Below are 17671 nucleotides of genomic sequence, written 5' to 3'. Positions count from 1 at the left end.
ATTTTTAGAGGCTTTACTAATTCTGAGACCAGGAAACACATATAAAGAGGTGCATTGAGTGCATACAGATAAGATTTGTGAAAAGCTACTATCAAATTGGTATGCTTGTTTCTTTTTTCCTACAAACATGTTACAGAAAGGAGAGTGAGAGAGAGACCAGGAGAAAAGAAGGTGTGAAAAGCCGGAGTGGCCAATGTTAAGTGGCAAATAGTTGGCTTGATATTAACTAAATGACAAGAAAAACATGTTTGGATTCATTAATATATGACTGGGAGAAGAGCACAGTACAGAATTATGAAGAATGTGGTGTAGAGTGCAAAACCCTCTTTTGCATTGGTAGCAGAAAAGGGTTTTGCGCTCTACTTTCTTTCCTTTCAATATTATATACATTTGCTTTTTTACTGTGAAGAGGTGATGGTAAATGCTCTTCATCATCTCAAAAGATGCAAGGTTTGAAGTAGTTTGAGGTGCCTTGGGATTTATGATAAAGAAAGTCCATCATATTTTAGTTGAGGCATATCCAATTCAAGGAGTGTGTCACGCCTGGCAAAAAGAGCTGCAACGAGGAAATCATAGTGCATAGCAGTGCAAAGAAGGAAATGTGAAAACGAGAGAGAGCGAGAGAGCCGGAGCAGCAGAGTAAGTCTGGCCTGCTGGATGTAATCAAACAAGGGTGAACAGGTTGTTCCACAGATGGCTGATCCACAGAATCCTTCGATTTATTTCCATGCTACAGAAGGTCCCTGTCACTGTGTGCAGGTGATGTCATCGCGGTGGCATTGTCTCACACGCGAATAAACTCTAATGCTGTTGTCGTACCTGTCTGAAATCAATTTGACAGGGAGGCATTTGTTGTGTGTGTGTGTTTGTGGGAACAAAAGAAGATGCCAAGTTAGAGTTTTGCAACAGAGAAAGTCGATTTGCAATCTTCTTCTGAGACTGAAGTCTTAGAATTATAAGTTATGGACTCAGCTGCCGCACCATGACAATGTAAAGACACAATAGAAGGGAGTCGTTTGTTTGTTTTCACCAATCCTTTACAAAACTTGAAGTAGTTTCATGTACTATTGTTATACTAACTTAACTGCCGTAATTGTAGTTTTCTTCTGTTTCTTGGTATCATGTATTTTATTGTATTGTACACAATTAGTTAAATGTTAATTTAATTTATAACGAGGTTCCAGCAACAGGACTAATTTTCGACTGTTATCTTTATGTCTTTCCTCAGATTGATGCCTAGTGATGCCAGGACAGTGAGCAACACAATGCGTGGCACATGGTCAGGGGCCGTGCCCCTCTTCATAATGGTTCTGCTGAGACTGGCGCAGGGCCAAGAGGTTCCTTTAGTCCCAGGTAAGACATTTGTTTCTCTCCACTGGGATGTCTTCTCATCGGTAATAAAGACTTCATGATCTAACTCCATCACCATGATTTGTCAGTGTGTCTGTCGGTCTGTGTGATTGTCTGACTATTATAAGCTTGACACCTACAGTATGCCCAGTCTTTAATGACTTATCGTGACCATGTAACTCTAAACCTCTGTCTGAGGAGTTTTATAGTAGCAGTCGTTTGGCATCTGCATGGTTTGCATTGTCTTCGACAAAAAGATAACACAAGTATTCATTGACTTTTGACACTAATGTGAATAAAATCTTTCTACTGTGTGATTTGTAACTGACTGTATAGAAGACTCGAGGCTAATAGCTCCTAGCTATCCTCATATTGATATAAAAATGAATGATTGTAGCAGCACTGTATTTCAGATTTGATCATTGTGTAGAAACTATATTAGACCAAATTACAGCAATTGTATCAAGATCTGTCTCTGCTGTCTTCGTGGTGGTACTTCTACTAATTAAATACTTGAACAGTTTCATTCCAAAATACATATGTGAAAAGGTTCCTCCAATTGTTTTATATGACACAGAGCTTCAGAAGTTCACTGCTAGGCTAAACTTAAAGTTAACTCACAGTTACAGAAAGTGATCAGTGACTAGTGCTTTGAATACAGCTGTATTTTTATTTTTAATAACATAATGTTCTGCTAAATTATGTATTGTTATAAATTAATAATATTCTAGGATACTACGTGATCCTCATGTCATAACATGTCATATCTGTAACTGTAGTGGAGCATCCAAAGATTTGAAAACAAATATAAATTCTTGTCTTCGGCATCAAATGACTGTTTTTCCTTTCAGTAATAAAACACTGTGAAAAGTTAGAGAAAGATAACTGTAGATAATGTACTAAACTTTTCAAGGTAGCTCCTTGATGACACGTCCTCTGATGTGATCGCATGGTCAAGTGTGGGCCTAGTTTAACTAGCGAATGGAGTCTGAAATGTTTATTTAAAGCAAAACATTCACGAGGTCCACACAGAATTTCAGATTTTCCCAGCACCTCAAGTTAAGAAATGTGGAAGTGTTATGAGAGTTCAAGGTAAAATTAATCTTATTCCTGGTCCTGCTGCAGCAGTTCAGCCCGTAGTGAACGTCCATATTAATCCATGTACATCATGTTAGAGTTTATGTAATGTTTTAGACATTATGTCCTTTCTAAGAGCACCCATCATTGCCACATAACAGTACTCCTCAAATATTTGTCATCTCATTTTTTATTAACCTGTTCCATTGCTATAACTTTACAGTTTTTAAGATGTAGATGTAATTTTACAACTCATCTCAGCCCTGGGTCAAGTTATTGAAATGTTTAATAGCATAAAGCTTAAAGGCTTTAATGTCACCACATTTAGCAGTCACTTCCTACCTTTTCCACCTATTTCTCATCAGACAGGACGACAGGTCCATGCAGCCCTGCTTAGCAGAGCATTTCACACTCCCTGCTTTCTGTTGCCTACTTATTCTGGCTGCTTCGCTTCTTTCTATTGCCCTTACATCTCATTCATTTTCTCTAACCATGGTTATGCCACCATCTTCTTTCTCTTTAGATTTTCTTGTGCCAACACTATCTAGGAAGCAATTTTCTTGTCAAGCAGAGGTCAGCGTGTGGTTCTCTGTACTCTAATTTAATGGTGTGACTGTGAGCATGTGTGTTCAAGGGTGAGGGATCACTACCTTGGCAGAGACGCTTGCAATCAAACGTTTAGAACAGGATTCCTGACCGGGATCAGAGCTACGTTAGGATTGAAGTCAGCTTGTGGTGAAGTGACATTTTTGTTTAACATTTTGATGGAATCCGAGTGTTAAACCTCTGGCTTTTGTTAACACTCCCTCTTCCCAGTCATACTCTGCTCGAGTTATCGCTGAGATACAAGGTGATATCCACAAGAATTTTAAGTGCACCATGACGCATCTGTAAGTGTATTGGAGTTGGGCACAAAGATTTGAAAATAGATATTCTTTCTTATGTAAGGCACTTGATGCCTCAAGCAAGGTGTTCAGCTTCAGTGACAATTCACCCAAACCAGAGGGGGATGTCAGATGTAAGTTATGGATCGTACTTTCTGCAAATGTGTCAGCACAGTGAAGAAACTGTCATAAATATCTAGATGACGGGAAAGCAGAATCCCGCCCGGGCCATGTGTCTTCCTTCCATTGTCTCTTAGTGAAAGGGAAATGTCAAGGGATCACTTTGATTTTGTTTCTTTGCATACTAACTGACTGACAGCTCTTTTAACTGCTTTGCCTTAAAGTAAATACCGGCAGTTCCCAGAAGAAATGACAACCCATTCACTTTTCAGAGGGATTTTCATCCTCTGGGATATAGAGGTACTTTATTAAACCCCTCTAGTTTATTACAGCCCATTCTACTTCTGAATTTTATCAAAATTTCGTCAAGTCTTTTGGTGTTAATGGTACCCCTGTGTGTCAGAGACTGAAGATTGACTCCAGTTTGACACAGTTTATGCCTCATTGTGGAAAAAAATTATATTGATATCTACTCAACTTGCAAAAAGTAAGTATTTACTTACGGCCATTCACGTCACATAAAATGCTTTTGTGTTGACTGTAACTTTCGTTTCCCGTAGTTTTAACCATAGTTTATTTGAGATAACCACTATCTTTCCCTAACCTCAACCATATCGACATAGTTGCAATACCCACATTGCAATTAACAGGAAGTTTAACAACACAGGCACTGACCATAATGGTGGGTTTTGGAAAATTGGTGAGTATTGACATTTTTGTCTGGTGATATAATTGGCACATGCGTACCCTCAGAGGTTGCCTCTGTGAATTTGACTGGTGAAAATGATATGTGGCTGTGGCATTTGTAGAAACAAACAAAAGTCCACTGACTCCTGTGAGTGTATTAAAGATGAACATACCAATAAATGGGTTCATCAAGGTTATAGTTTTGATAACTGTTGTGAATCTACACTGGAGATTTCTTTCTCTTTACATTCGGTGTCATTGTTCTGCTTAGTTTGGTTGCACATTGATATCTTTGATTATTACTCGTTCGGTCCGAGCACATAGTAACATATAGTGCGGTTGCATTTGATTTCTACGAATACTTTAATAACTTTTCTCTTTGCTTGAACTTTGCGCTGCATTCTCAGCTAGTGTCAAGCATGTGCAGTAAATTAAGCCATGTGTATGAGTCTTTAATTCAGAGATGATGATGGATGATGGCTCTCAGCTCACTGTAATTTGCCTGCTTATTGGTTTTCTCGAGTGAAGTATCACTAATGTCACATAATGCTGTGCCAGTGCCAGTGCAACAGGTGCCTTATTTAGTTCTAGTTGGATAGATTCTGACATATGAAATGTATTTTATATCTAATTGAACTTTAAATTAAAGTTTAGAATTTCATGATTTCTGTTTTCTTTCCCTGGATTCTGATGTTTAATGTTAATATTTATCTTCACTGTGTTTATACACCTACTGTATCTGATTTTATAATTTACAGCATGTTGACTCACTAAAAAGTGCCATGTTTATGTATCTCAATATGAAATTATAAAGATTGCTTTTCATAACACAACATATTACATCCGTCATACCCACAGTGCAACTCCAACAAATGACATTTGCTCTATTTTTTCTTCCTTTATCCAAACAATCCAATATTAATTTACTCCACGCTCATAGGTAATTCCATATTTAAACACTCAATGTTTATTTTTTCATCAAAATATTAAGTGTATTAAATATACTCAGTCATAAACTCCTCTTTCATACAGTGATACTCAGTCTAGCGAGTAGTATCCGGTGAGAGTGGCAGGCTCTGTGCTCTGAACTGTGGGTTCCACTTCTTCCTTTCACATTTGGTATTCAGCCTGCACACCACCCTGTGGGTGATTAAATATGTGGTTAATACAGCACCATGAGAGTATTGAATTACATAGGAGCCGTGCTGACCTTTTTAAATTACAGAACCAATTGTGCAAGACAGCAGAGGAAGTTTATAACAGGTACGGCTAAGACAGAGCCCGGAGGAGAATGGCTCTGCTGCTGCTGTCCTGCTGACGCTCTCCTTATTAGCGATCTGCTCTATAAGCACCCTATTTGACACTCACACATTCCTTTCATTGTCTCGCCCTGACTCTCATTTAAAGGCAAATTATTTGAATCTTTGTCTGTGGAACTTGTTTACAAACAGCCATTCGAGCATTCTTGCAGACAAACTGAAATACACACAGACACACACACGAGCTAATTTGACATTTCATTTCACTGTTGATGAGACACGTATCAGTCTTGACACACAGTGTAGCCTCACTCCATAAATCTTGATCACTTGCCTTTTTCTCTGACGCATCCTAGTCAGCATATTGGCTTAGCTGATATGTGAAGGTCATTTCTGATGCCTGATCTAATTTGAAGCTAAAGCCAGAAAAATGAAGTGGTCTACTTTGGCATCAGTTGCACGATTCCATGGAGTCGCAGCTATTTTTCAGGGATGACTCTACTCATCTTCAATCCTCATTGTGAGAATTCAAAACCTGACTGGCAGCGATACAATGATCCTTTCTTGGCAAGGAGCAGACAAAAGCTTTTTACCAATGAAAAAGTCAAAATAAAATATGCAGACATTAAAAACCAAGTATTTTTCTCTTCTTGCCAAATTTCAAGAGTGATTCCTGATTCCTCCTTTTATATAGCACTTTACAAAATGCCCTGTAATTGTATTTAGGTGAAATATCTTCATTTCAGCACTGTGTTCTGTTCTTCTTTCTCAAGGGACTTTGTGCTATTATTGAAGAAGGGAAGTGATTGAAGGTTTGGCGTTTCATATAATGAAATTCTTGTTACTTTTCTTTTTTCTTTTGCGAATAGATACAATTTCGTGACACCAGTCATTTCATTAAGACATATTAAAAAGCTTTATCAAAAAAAAACTTCACTAAGCCTTTTCTCTGAGCACTGTCCATACTGATTGCTCAAAGCAAACCAATCTTGGTCTTGTCAGTTGAAATTGTACTTGCATTATTTCCCTTTTCAGTTTCTATCCCTCTGTTGGCCGTGTTGTTTGTGTGGGGGGTTGATCCATTTCAACACACTATGATATGTTGTAGTATTAGTGTTCAGGGAGCAAAATGTTTGTTTTATTGTTTAATGGAATCAAAACTAAGCGTGGTAATGCAATTGTCTGAATTGGAACTAAACTCATTATTGGGGTGTGTGCAGACAAGGCTTGAATCAGACGCCAGGAACTCTCTTACTTTTCTTAGTGACTGAATGTTAGCCATCATAATCTGGTATGCATAATTAAGCATTTCTAGGTAGTCTTATATATCCTTACATTAATTTTTGTTTTGCTCTTATATGTAAGTAAATCCCAGTTTATTTGGTTTTGGAACTGCTGATGCTATACAACCTGTTCAATGTTCACTAGCTCTGCTCATTTGTACAGTGTTTATATATTAACTTATAGCAGCAGAAATGCTTGTCACTGTCCTGCTAGTTTTTCAACCATTCCTGCAGCTACAGCTTCTGATTGCCCAAACAAACCTGATCCGTCTAATCAGCAGTGGGTAGAGTAGAAATGGATGAAAAACAAGCAGGACGGTGGCCATAGAGGACCAGAGTTAGCCACCTGTGATATAGGATTTTGGTTAGCGATGCTTTTGGTTACCCACTTAGAATCTGAGCATATTTTAATCATATGTACTCCTGCCATTTATTGGCATTTGTGTTGGAGAGAGGCTGCTGTGTTTCCATTACAAAATGGCTTTCTGTCTGCCATCTTTCTATCTGAAAAACAGATAACCTTATTGTTTAAAGCATCTGACAATGTTCCCTTGTCCTGGGGCAAAAAAACCCAGTGCTTATCATCTCCCTGCCTCTCACTCCATCCGGCCACCATTTAATTACAGAGCAGGGCACAAGCCAGTGTTTCCTCATCACGCTCCCTCCACCCTCAGGCCATCATTTAATGATGAAAAATCTCCTCCAGGAGGTTTGGGCATTTGTTTTAATATTATTCTCCTTCCTTTTTATTTTCAGGGATTTTTTTTTCATTTTGCTGTGTGTTTGTACATGCAAGGGGGGTGTCTTTGTACACATCCTGCACATCTTTCTTTTTTTTTTTTCTCATATTTTGCTCTCAGGCTTGAAATTTGATGTCCTGAGATGTGCCGCTTTTTTATTCCACACCTTCGGCTACAGCTTCACACGTATCCAGTGTGACTTCACCTTGAGCCTTACCTCACTACTGTTAAGGCTGGATCAATAACTAAGTTACTCCAAGGGGAAGGTGAGATTTGGGGCAGGTCATCCTTCCTTTAATGGGTCAAAACATAAAATACCACTCTTTGAAAACAAGACATGGAGGCATCTCTTAGAAATCACTTTTATATACAACAAAACAGCAGTAGCAAATCTTAAGAGGCAATTTTTTAAGGTTAATGAAAGTTGAGTTTTTTCATTTACTGATTTTTAATCCTTCACTTTTTAATTGATGTGAGTCCCTTAGCTGAACCACTGTTACTATAAGACTGGATATTTTGGCACAACCTGTCCAATACAGCCTATAAATGAGTAAGTCCTTGATATTTTGTTGTGTTAATATAAGCCACTGTTAATTGTATGTCCTACAAGATGTATGTGTTTTTGCAGTGTAGTTGTAAATAAGAGAAATGCAATTTCTTGGAAACAGGCTGGAGGTGAACTCTAATGAAAGTGGAAATCACTAACAACATCAGATGCCCTGAGCACACAAGTGTGTGCAAGTCATTGCTGGAGGTCTAGTTTAAGCAAGATCAACAGAAATGGCTGAGTCTGTAGTGTCATCATAAAATATGCTGACTAATTCAGTAGTCATTACGGCCTACACTAGCATCCACCACCTCGCAGGGATTCAAAGTAAAAGTTAGGAAACCTCGTTTGAGGCATTTGTTCATCTAATTCAGAACATCCTTCAAGCAGCAATATGGTGTTTTTCCATTGATTATTCATACAGGATGACACAGTGAGTTATTTTAATAAGAACTTTATTAATTCCTTTGGTCGCACTTGAATGAAAACACAGTGAAATCACTTCCCATCCTTTATTGTTATATTTAAATCAAATTCGAGGCAATATTGAAACAGCTAATACAATAATAGTGTGGCTGCACATTTTTTCAGCTTCTTCCTGCTCATTCTCCACTGTGCTGTAACTCTGCGCGTGTACACTTGTATGCATGTGCGATATGGTGTAGTGTGCGTGCAGCAGAGTCTATTGATTTCCATAGAGACGTGACACAAGCACCTCTGCATCTTTTTCCCCCCCGTTCCTCAATCTGCTCCACACCCACTCCCATCGCATCAGACACACACACATGCACATCAGCCCCCCCCCCCTTCAACATCACTCCCCATCCACCGAGCCACAACATCCCTCTCACAGGGTTTGTGCTGTGGGGCTATGGGAGAGTGTCATCTCACAAATGAATTTCTCCTCACATCCCTCTCTCCATTATAGAACCTGTTTGTGTTCCTACAGCAGCACGCAGCACTCCCCTGCAGCTGTTTGTGCTCTCAGACACAAGTACTTGTTGTTTATACCTGTGCTGCGTCTACTCTGGCTACCTGCATCTCATGCACTCAACAGTAAGAGAGTCTTTTTTGCCATATTCCTTTTTCTGACGTACTTTTGTTCACACGTTAGTGGATATTTCCACATATTTCTAGCTATTTTACTAGTTTTGCCCTCGAGACAATTGATTTTTGTTCAGATGTCCCTGCGGAGGCTTTCTTGCTGTAGTTTGCAGAAGCTATTCTTCAGGCGTTACATCCTGAGGGCCAAAGTAATCTCCAGCAGGAAAACTCATGATAAACCTTCCTTTAAACAAAATAAAATAATTTTTTACAAATTTCTTATGATATGGTTTGTTAAGTGTCTGCCTGTTTGCCTCTACTAAGGCCAAAGCAGTAATATATGCCTCCACTTCATCATTTTATGTGTGCCAATGTGAATAATACTCTGCATATCTTTGTTTTATTATTATAGCTCTGGAGCATTTTTATCCTGTCATATCTGAATTGGAAATGTGAGTAGAAAAGGACAGTAAAATACTGGATTAAAGTTGGTCTCAGCAAAAGAAACACTGTCAATCCTCATACACATGGAGGCTGTGTCATTCTGGTTTCACATGTGATGAGGTGCTCAACAGGCATCCGTCTCCACAAACTGTTGATTTGGATTCTACTCTCAGCTGTGTAGATTGGATACACTGAGGGACTGGCAGACAAATTGAGCAACATCCATGATTGGAAATCCATGTGTCTACGTGCTTGGCAGAACAATGAAAATCTCTGTTTGTCTCCCCAGAAATCACAGACGCATTTGTTGATTTTCACTTTATGAACAAGGCAGTTTGGGCTAATCAGCAGTGCATCCCTTGTTTATTTTCATCTGTGTATGTGAAAGAGAGTGGATTAGTTTGCACAATATGAAAAGTTTTTAGATTGAGGGGAAAGAACAGTGAGATGCAAATCCCCTCTGAAAGTCACCGCTGTATCCCGATGTTCCATTGAATTTGAGCTTTGAAGGTTCTGCAATACCACTGGGTATTCGGTGAATATAGCCTAAACGGCCTTTGTAAAATACTGAATTGTGAGCTCAATTTCCCATGCACGCTCATCTTTTTCCCTTTCCCATTTGAGACAAGATATTGGAGATGATCCCCCTATTCTGGCAAGTGGCTGTTTTAAATGGAAGCTATTTCAGGGCTTTCATTTGTCAATCAGTCTGAAGAGTGTCTCCAACGGTGGCTCAATGTGAGGCTGTAATTGTCAGCGTCCCCTTCCGCCCAATGCGCAACCCTGTGTTTTGCATGTGAAAGGATCCTGAAAGAAGACGTGAGTGCTGAATTAATATCCAAACCTCCTTTTGTCTCCATCACTTTGGCTTCTGCTGCCATGAGACATTGAGGCACAGACATGTGGACAATCAATGAAAACGAGGAGAGGAGGAAGGAGGCGTCTGGTCATTATGTTATCCTCTAAGTGAAAACTCCACATGGGACTCGGAGGGATTAAACCCACACCGTTGGTGACGTGTAATTGAACATTTGGACTGGATTCAGCATCTGACAGATTTGATGAACGAATATTGTGTTAAAAACTAATTTTAAACATAAAGCAGTTCAGGAGCCACTGAAAAACGATGCACGATGTTCACATAGACAATCAAAAACACTGGGCAACAGGACGAGTCTCACTGTAACTGTAACCATAGAAAAGTACTACCACCATTTAAAAACGCTAAAAATGACAAGTAGGATCATTTGGGAAAGGTAAACAATTTGTTGTTTGCAAATTTCCTCCAATGCACAGAAGTGACAATCTAACAACAAGAACTAGTTTTTATTCTGTTCTGTAACTGAAGCATGTTGTTTTCTACTTCACTCAGCTGACGAAAAGTACTTAAATTAGAGGGATTTTTGTTCAAGTAAAACTTTGATGAGCTCAAAGATTGTAAATAAGAAAATCAATGCATGGAAACACTCTTTGGGAAGCAAACTACCTTCAATGTGAGGAAATTACTTTTGTAATCTGGAATCTGTAAATCACATGCTCCAGGCTTGTGGTGGACAGCAGGTTGCCTGCTTCTTTTACAGAGTCTATAGACGCATGGACGTTTTCTTTTTATATATATATATTTTATTACCCATTTAACAAATTATTGAACTAAAAGAAATTGCACCAGTGATGATTGAGCGGCATCCTTTTCATACAGTTAAATATACATATATAAAAACATTTTAAATGCTTTGATATGTACAAAACTTTACAGTAAAACAATACCCTTCAATACTTTCTGTTTGCATTGTGTCTTTGTGTATCTGAATGGACTATAAAGCACCGAGGAGACATCCGACTGTATGCTGTACTGTAGAGACTTTCCAATACTGTCTGCGTACGTGTGTGTATCTGTGTTTGATACATGAAATATTAATGTGCATTGTGCTTCTAAAGCAGAAGGTCAGGCGCATGGAGAGAATTTGGAGAGAGTCTAAAAGAAGCTTTAAAATCACCGAACATGTAACCGAACATTCCTACAACTGGCACATTTTTAGTTTTACTGGAATTATTTCGCATTAATTCATTTTTTTTTATATATATTTTAAAAGATGACACAAAAAGTTGTATTTCAGTTTCAGCCTTTTACGTTGGTCCAGCTCTGCCTTTCTATTTGTAGAAATGATAACCAAGCTATGATTCTACACAGCAGCTGATAGTAGTCTATCAGGATGCCCTGGCATCTATTGTGTTTTTAGGAAATGAAATGCTGCTATTTTATGAGTTTCCCTTATCTCTTTCTAATGTTGTTGTCCCACCTGCACCCTCATAATCTCTACAGGCACTCATAGCTCAGTTCCAACATTCTGCCGTCTACTGCACAGGTAATGATTTGGATAAGAAATGTTAGGGGACATTGGGAGATAGGATTACTGTCTAGACTTAAAGAATTTTCTTGTTTTGATATAATAGTACGTAGGCAGAATCATAATAAAACGAAAATAAGCCTGTCTCACCTCCACTTGAGTTATAGCTAGGCACTGCCAGAACTTTTCTTTCAGTTTTTCGCTTTTCGTAGAACTATTATCGCCCCCTAAGCTCTCATATGTACACCGGAGCATGTCTCCTGGATGACATGAGGTGAGGTGCTCGTAGCATCAGCAAAGCCGGTTTGATGGCCTCTAAGAGATTTCCCTAGACAAAGTCCCCACACTGATGATCATGTCCAGGTAATAAGGCTGATATACAGCCTCATTCCCCTAATGTTTACAGCAGCCACACGCAGCTTTAATTAACAAAAGAGGTGCTCCTGTTGCTCCAGAACAATCCCACCTGATCAATTATTTCCATTTAGAAACACACATATACACACACTTAACTATAAAAGTCAAACGGAAAATGACTTTGAAGCAACAAATTTCCCTAATGAAGGCTGAAATCAGGCGAGGAAGCACGAGATTAGCTCCCTGTCAGCGCTAAACGCATTAAATGCCACCCATGAAATGGTGTACACAAAGATGTTGGAAAATTAATTTAGAACAAAAAGATTTTCTCCCCTTATCTCTCCACGTGAACTTCACAAGGAGCAGGATGACATTGGTTTTATTACCGCGGAGCCTCGATGACGAGCTGGATGAGCGAAAGTGCTGACGAGAGAGAAGGAGCGGGTGATCAGTCACTGGCTGAGTGCCCATCACAGACGCTCAAGGATGTTGAGAGGACATTGGCCTCTGTCATGTGATTGCCTGGAAGAGGAGCCCCATGGCAGGGCCAAGTATGAGGGGTTAAACACAAACAGCTGTGCCCCAACGTTCAAGAAAAGAGAAAACCCCCATGCACTCAGTGAGACACAAGTATACATACACACACCCACACATGTAAAGACAGGTTGATAGTGATGATGACTGTGCTGATACTGGTGGAACCATCACTGCATTCAGGTGACTAATGTCAAGTGTCAGCCCTTTCTGCTCTTTTCCTTTTCTGTCCCTCCCTCCACTTGAATCCATATGATGCACTTCCCCCCACTCTCTCTCTTTCTCTGTCTCATATTAATGTCGTGTCTCCGACAGGAAGGCAGAGCTGCCTCTGCCATCTTGCCGTTCTTTAGTTTTATTGCCTGTGTCTGTCACGCACCTTCAGGCTTTGGTGCACAAGTGCAGCTGTGTACTCAGCGTTCACTTTTATCAGCTCTGTGGAGTTGACTGCACAGCGTGTAGCTTGAAGGTTACAATGCCCCCTGCGTGGAAGCTATTCAAAACTATATATTGACATATCCTTCACGCCCTTTTCATTGGTATAACATTAGTATTAGTCACAGTTTTTTATGCTTGAATAGATTTGATTGCAAGTTAATGACCACTGCCTGTGAATTTCTCACCAGTTTAATAGATCTTTCTGATTGTGCCTTTTGAATCAGCCCTGTATACACACAGATGTAATCATGATTAGCCCCAGATTTTGTGAAATGTAACCATAAAGTGTCAGGATCACTTAGCTTATCGAGAAATAATTTTAGAATGATTTGTTCAAGACCATTTTAATATATTTTCCAAATGCATGCATGACAAAATCTACAGTACCTGTTCAGCCCAGATTTTCCTTCCATAAGTCCTCTGAACAAAGTGCCCACAAAGGTTGTTTGTCCCTACACTCTCCTAAAACCCATAGCAGCATTTCTTCATATAACACTCATATGGCAGCAGGCATCTGTTGCAATAGCATCTTAATGGTGGCTGCCAGGCTTCTTTTAAAATATGGAGAAACAGTGAACAGTTTGAACTAGCACCTTTTTTTAAAGCTTTATTTTATTCCACCATGTGTAAATATATTTGGATGTTGTCAGTCAAGTCACAGTAATTCGTGAAATAACAGGCGTTAGATTATAAATTTTATCTGGTCATGTGTCATTAATCAATAGGCTCTTGTGGATCATAACATGCTGATGCATAATAGCTGTGTGTAACAACATAAAGGCGGCTTTGGCAGCGTTAGAGGACGCTGCTGTGCCAGACAAAAGACAGAGGGGCTCTGGTTTATGTCCAAACATGGTTAAATGGGGGTGTGTCAACATCCATCTACACCTAATTGTGGGAGTGGGCTCTTGCACGTGTGCATAATTTCACAATGACTGAGCTGCATGATGAGTGAGATATGCGCTATAATGAGATGTATAACAATGTGTATGCAGGGGATTACACATTTGGTGCAGCGACTGGTTATGCATATTTCTTCCTGTCTGCATTGACACTTTTTTTTAGCGGCTTCTTCGGTGTACAGTTTTTAGCATTTGGCCCCAGAGATTTGGCAAGTCTGGGATTCCCAGATTGTTCTTCTCTATTTGCATAAATTAAAGTGAAAATGGACAATATAGACTGTTATTTATGGTTGAAGACTCCTGTTGTAGTACTGTGACAGATTTGTGAGGACATAAAATTTACCAGTGGCACAATACAGCCTCTTCATTGTCAGTGACATCATTTTCCTGCCATTCTGCATTCAGTGTTTTGACTAAATTAATTACCTCTCATGCCCTTTTTCACCATGGCAGTGCAGAGAGATCTGAAACTGACAGTGTTGTCTTCATGATTTCTCATTTCCATATGAACAACAGCACTGAAGAGGCCTTCAACCTGCCCACTTACCTCTGCTCTGCTCATAAATTGCAACGCCAACGTACACACGCACAGAGACTTACTCGCACATTGCACTCCACTCACCCGTACTAAAACCTGCACATTACCATAGATAACTGCCCTTCACAATCTCTGACAGGTCTTTTCTCTTCTCTCCGTCTGTGATACAGTATCAGATTATCTAGATGAAGTGCTGGCAGGGACGGAGGGTGTGAGAGACAGTATCATTTGCCAGGGCCGCTCATTAATTGGCCAGTGGAATCTACGGGACTTCAATTTATATGGATTGCGTCCAGGTAGCAGAAAGGGTCCAGAGTGTCTTTTCAAAAGGTCGTGCTGCTGCAGACCTTTGTATGTTGGGTCATTAATCTTGTTGTCAATGAACTGTCATTCAAAGTATCTTCTGTCTTGTCCTCACCTCCAGTTCCTCCCTCCCTGCCCAGGTTTAGGAACACAGAGAACAAGGCAGCCAGCTCTGTGAGGTTTCCACCCATACACCACTCATCCAATCACTTGATCAGGGCTGTGTGTGATGTTGATTGCACTGAGTGGCGGTAGGCCAGCTAACAGAGAGACCCACGGGGTGGCTCATCTTTACCTGTGACTGATTGGAACATGCTCTAAAGTAGGACTGTGAGACAACCAAACTACACAGCATACCGTTCCACTTCATTTTAGAAGAAAGGAGACATCTTTGTGCTTTGTAGGTGTATTGTGAAATTATGTTTACTTTATGTACAGCCACAGTGAAGCTTAGTAAGCATCTTGCATGCCGAAGAAGTGGACTGGGGTAGAAACTGTCCTCAGAGTGTGCTGACATGGCCATTCTGTGCATTTCTGAGGGAGAGGCCAAGGTGCTGAGCTCACGTTTCCTGACCCAACAAGCAGCAACAGCAGTAAACAAAGCATAGTGATGAGAATAAGACCACTCAGCAGTGATAAAGTTGCAGTCTATCCATGAATTCCCATTTTAGACAATGCCCTTTAATCTTTGATTCATATGTTTTTGTTAACTTGGCAGCTTTGAGAAAAGAGTGTTGTGCTTATCATCCCAGCGAGATGAATTATAGAACTGAAAGAGAAAGTTATTTATGAGCTGTGATGAAGTGTGATTCACCTGCAGGATGAAATAAATAGTAGCAGAGATGAGTTTTCTTGCCGTGTATACTCAAGCTGCTTGAATCTCCTTAAAGTGGCACCTAAGTGATGAATAAATAAATCAGATATTTTAATCTTTCATCTAATCAGACAATCTTTCAACTTAGAATTTTTGCTGAAACAGGAAATGGTTTCAGACACAGATTTCTCCGCCTCATCATGCTCTTTCTGAGCCGTGTGGCACAGTACTACACACACTCTAAGACACCCTGTGACAGTGACAATAATGAATGACAGGACACTCTCGTTTTAACAGCGCCGAATGTATCCAGCTTAGCAATTACAGACTTTAATGAGCCCCTTAATGACAGATTTAAAACTTGTCTTATAATTTTACAGTAGCAATATAAATCGATGGAGAAATTTTTCTGCCATTTTGAAAAACCCTTCCACTGAACGTCCCTGGTACTCTATCTATTTAAAAGCACAGGGACAGACATATAAGATGGGAGTGTGTCAGGGCTTAAGAGCACTGGTCAGTGCTGATTGCTCTGGGAGTAGCTGCAAGGTTATGTCAAGGTGATTGTGTCACTATGTCATTCCTGGGAGCCCTCATGCAGAACATTGCTTATTTATACATCTGATTTCTCTATTCAATTGGTTTTTGCTGCTCCTGCAACAATGGATCAAGCAAAATTCCCCAAAGAAGCCTGACAATCAATAGTGAGGTAGCTGACACAGCGCACTGGGACAGAGTGTGAGTGAGGCGCTGACATGGCTCACATCACTCCTGCATGACACGTCCTCAGTACATCTGACATGTGCCGTCAAACACCAGACCCCTCACCGCTGTACCACATCAGCATTACAGACGTCTGCAGTAAAGATTTACATTGGTTTCATTCAATTTCATCGCCTTCTTTGTTGGGATTGTGACAGGTTAGCCAGGTCAGCTTTTTGCAGCCTACTACACGTACACACTTGTATCTGGTGTATGTGGTTGTGTCTCCCACTATTGAAGCTTTCTGGAGTCTTGACATTTCCAGATGTTTCTGCTCTTGTGCCATATGTTCAATGAGAACTGGGCCGCTTAGTATTGATTTACCATCAGTCATGTGCTCATGCTGGGTTCTGCAGTGAGAAATAGTGGAAACAGAATGGATAAATAATGCATAGGTGGCTGGAGAATCCTCATGTCGTCCCAACATGATGCCAATCTAGCATCAAAATCATGTAATTTTAAGTAAATCTGCATTTTCTTACTAAGATTATCCTTTTTTTACACATCTCAACTAGTCTCCTTTTATGTTTATCTGATTTATTGAACGTGTTTAAATGTATATTAGTACCCCAGTTGTTCTAAAGATATTTGCTGTTTTGTTTCCTGTTGCCTTCCTGGAAACTCAATGAAATGTGTGACTGAAATTCAGACTTGATTTGATTTGTGTGCAGACTTTGCCAGTTAGAGCAGTCACTTTACAACAAGATGTGAGTTCTTTTGACGCGGATTGTATATTCTCCCTTTGTCTGCATGGGTTTCCTCCAAGTAATCCAGTTTTCCTTCACAGTCCAAAGACATGCAGATTAAGATAATTGTTGACTCTGAATTCTCCATAGGCTTTAATCTGACTGTGAATGGTTGTCTTTCTCTGTGTAGGCCCTTCTATAGACTTTCTATCTATACACCCTGTACAGGGTAAGCAGTGTAGTTATTGCAAGGATAGAGATGGATTTTGATTTTACTTTCAGCCAAACTATGTCTGCACTGAGTGACTCATCTGAGCACTTGAGTGAACTGAGTTTAGTTAATTTACAAGAACATTTATTGCTCTGCTTGATTTGCCTGCTTCAGCTGATCAGCTCTAATGTGAGATGGGAGCAATCATAGGGACCAACAATAAAACTTTTCCTTCACATCAGAACTGTCAGACTTTGACTTTCATGATTAAATAATCATCGTATAGTTTTTAAAGTACTGGCTGACTAACTTAAACTGTGAAAACACTGGACCACATGACACA

The 17671-nt window shown here is 39.8% G+C and overlaps 1 protein-coding gene across 1 annotated transcript in view; it reads left to right on the top strand.

The window, feature by feature from the left end:
• The first annotated feature begins 1235 nt into the window (after positions 1-1235).
• The window catches only part of robo1 (roundabout, axon guidance receptor, homolog 1 (Drosophila)), a 186531-nt gene continuing 170095 nt past the window's right edge, over positions 1236-17671 (top strand). The window contains exon 1 of the mRNA XM_026372846.1: positions 1236-1353. Within this exon, the coding sequence (XP_026228631.1) occupies positions 1266-1353 (88 nt within the window). The 5' untranslated portion in view covers positions 1236-1265. The remainder of the gene's footprint in view (positions 1354-17671) is intronic.

The sequence above is a fragment of the Anabas testudineus genome, chromosome 13 (genome assembly GCF_900324465.2).
Source record: "Anabas testudineus chromosome 13, fAnaTes1.2, whole genome shotgun sequence".
Taxonomy (NCBI): Eukaryota; Metazoa; Chordata; class Actinopteri; order Anabantiformes; family Anabantidae; genus Anabas; species Anabas testudineus.
Note: the sequence above shows the minus strand (reverse complement) of the source record. Positions and strands in the feature narration are given on the sequence as shown.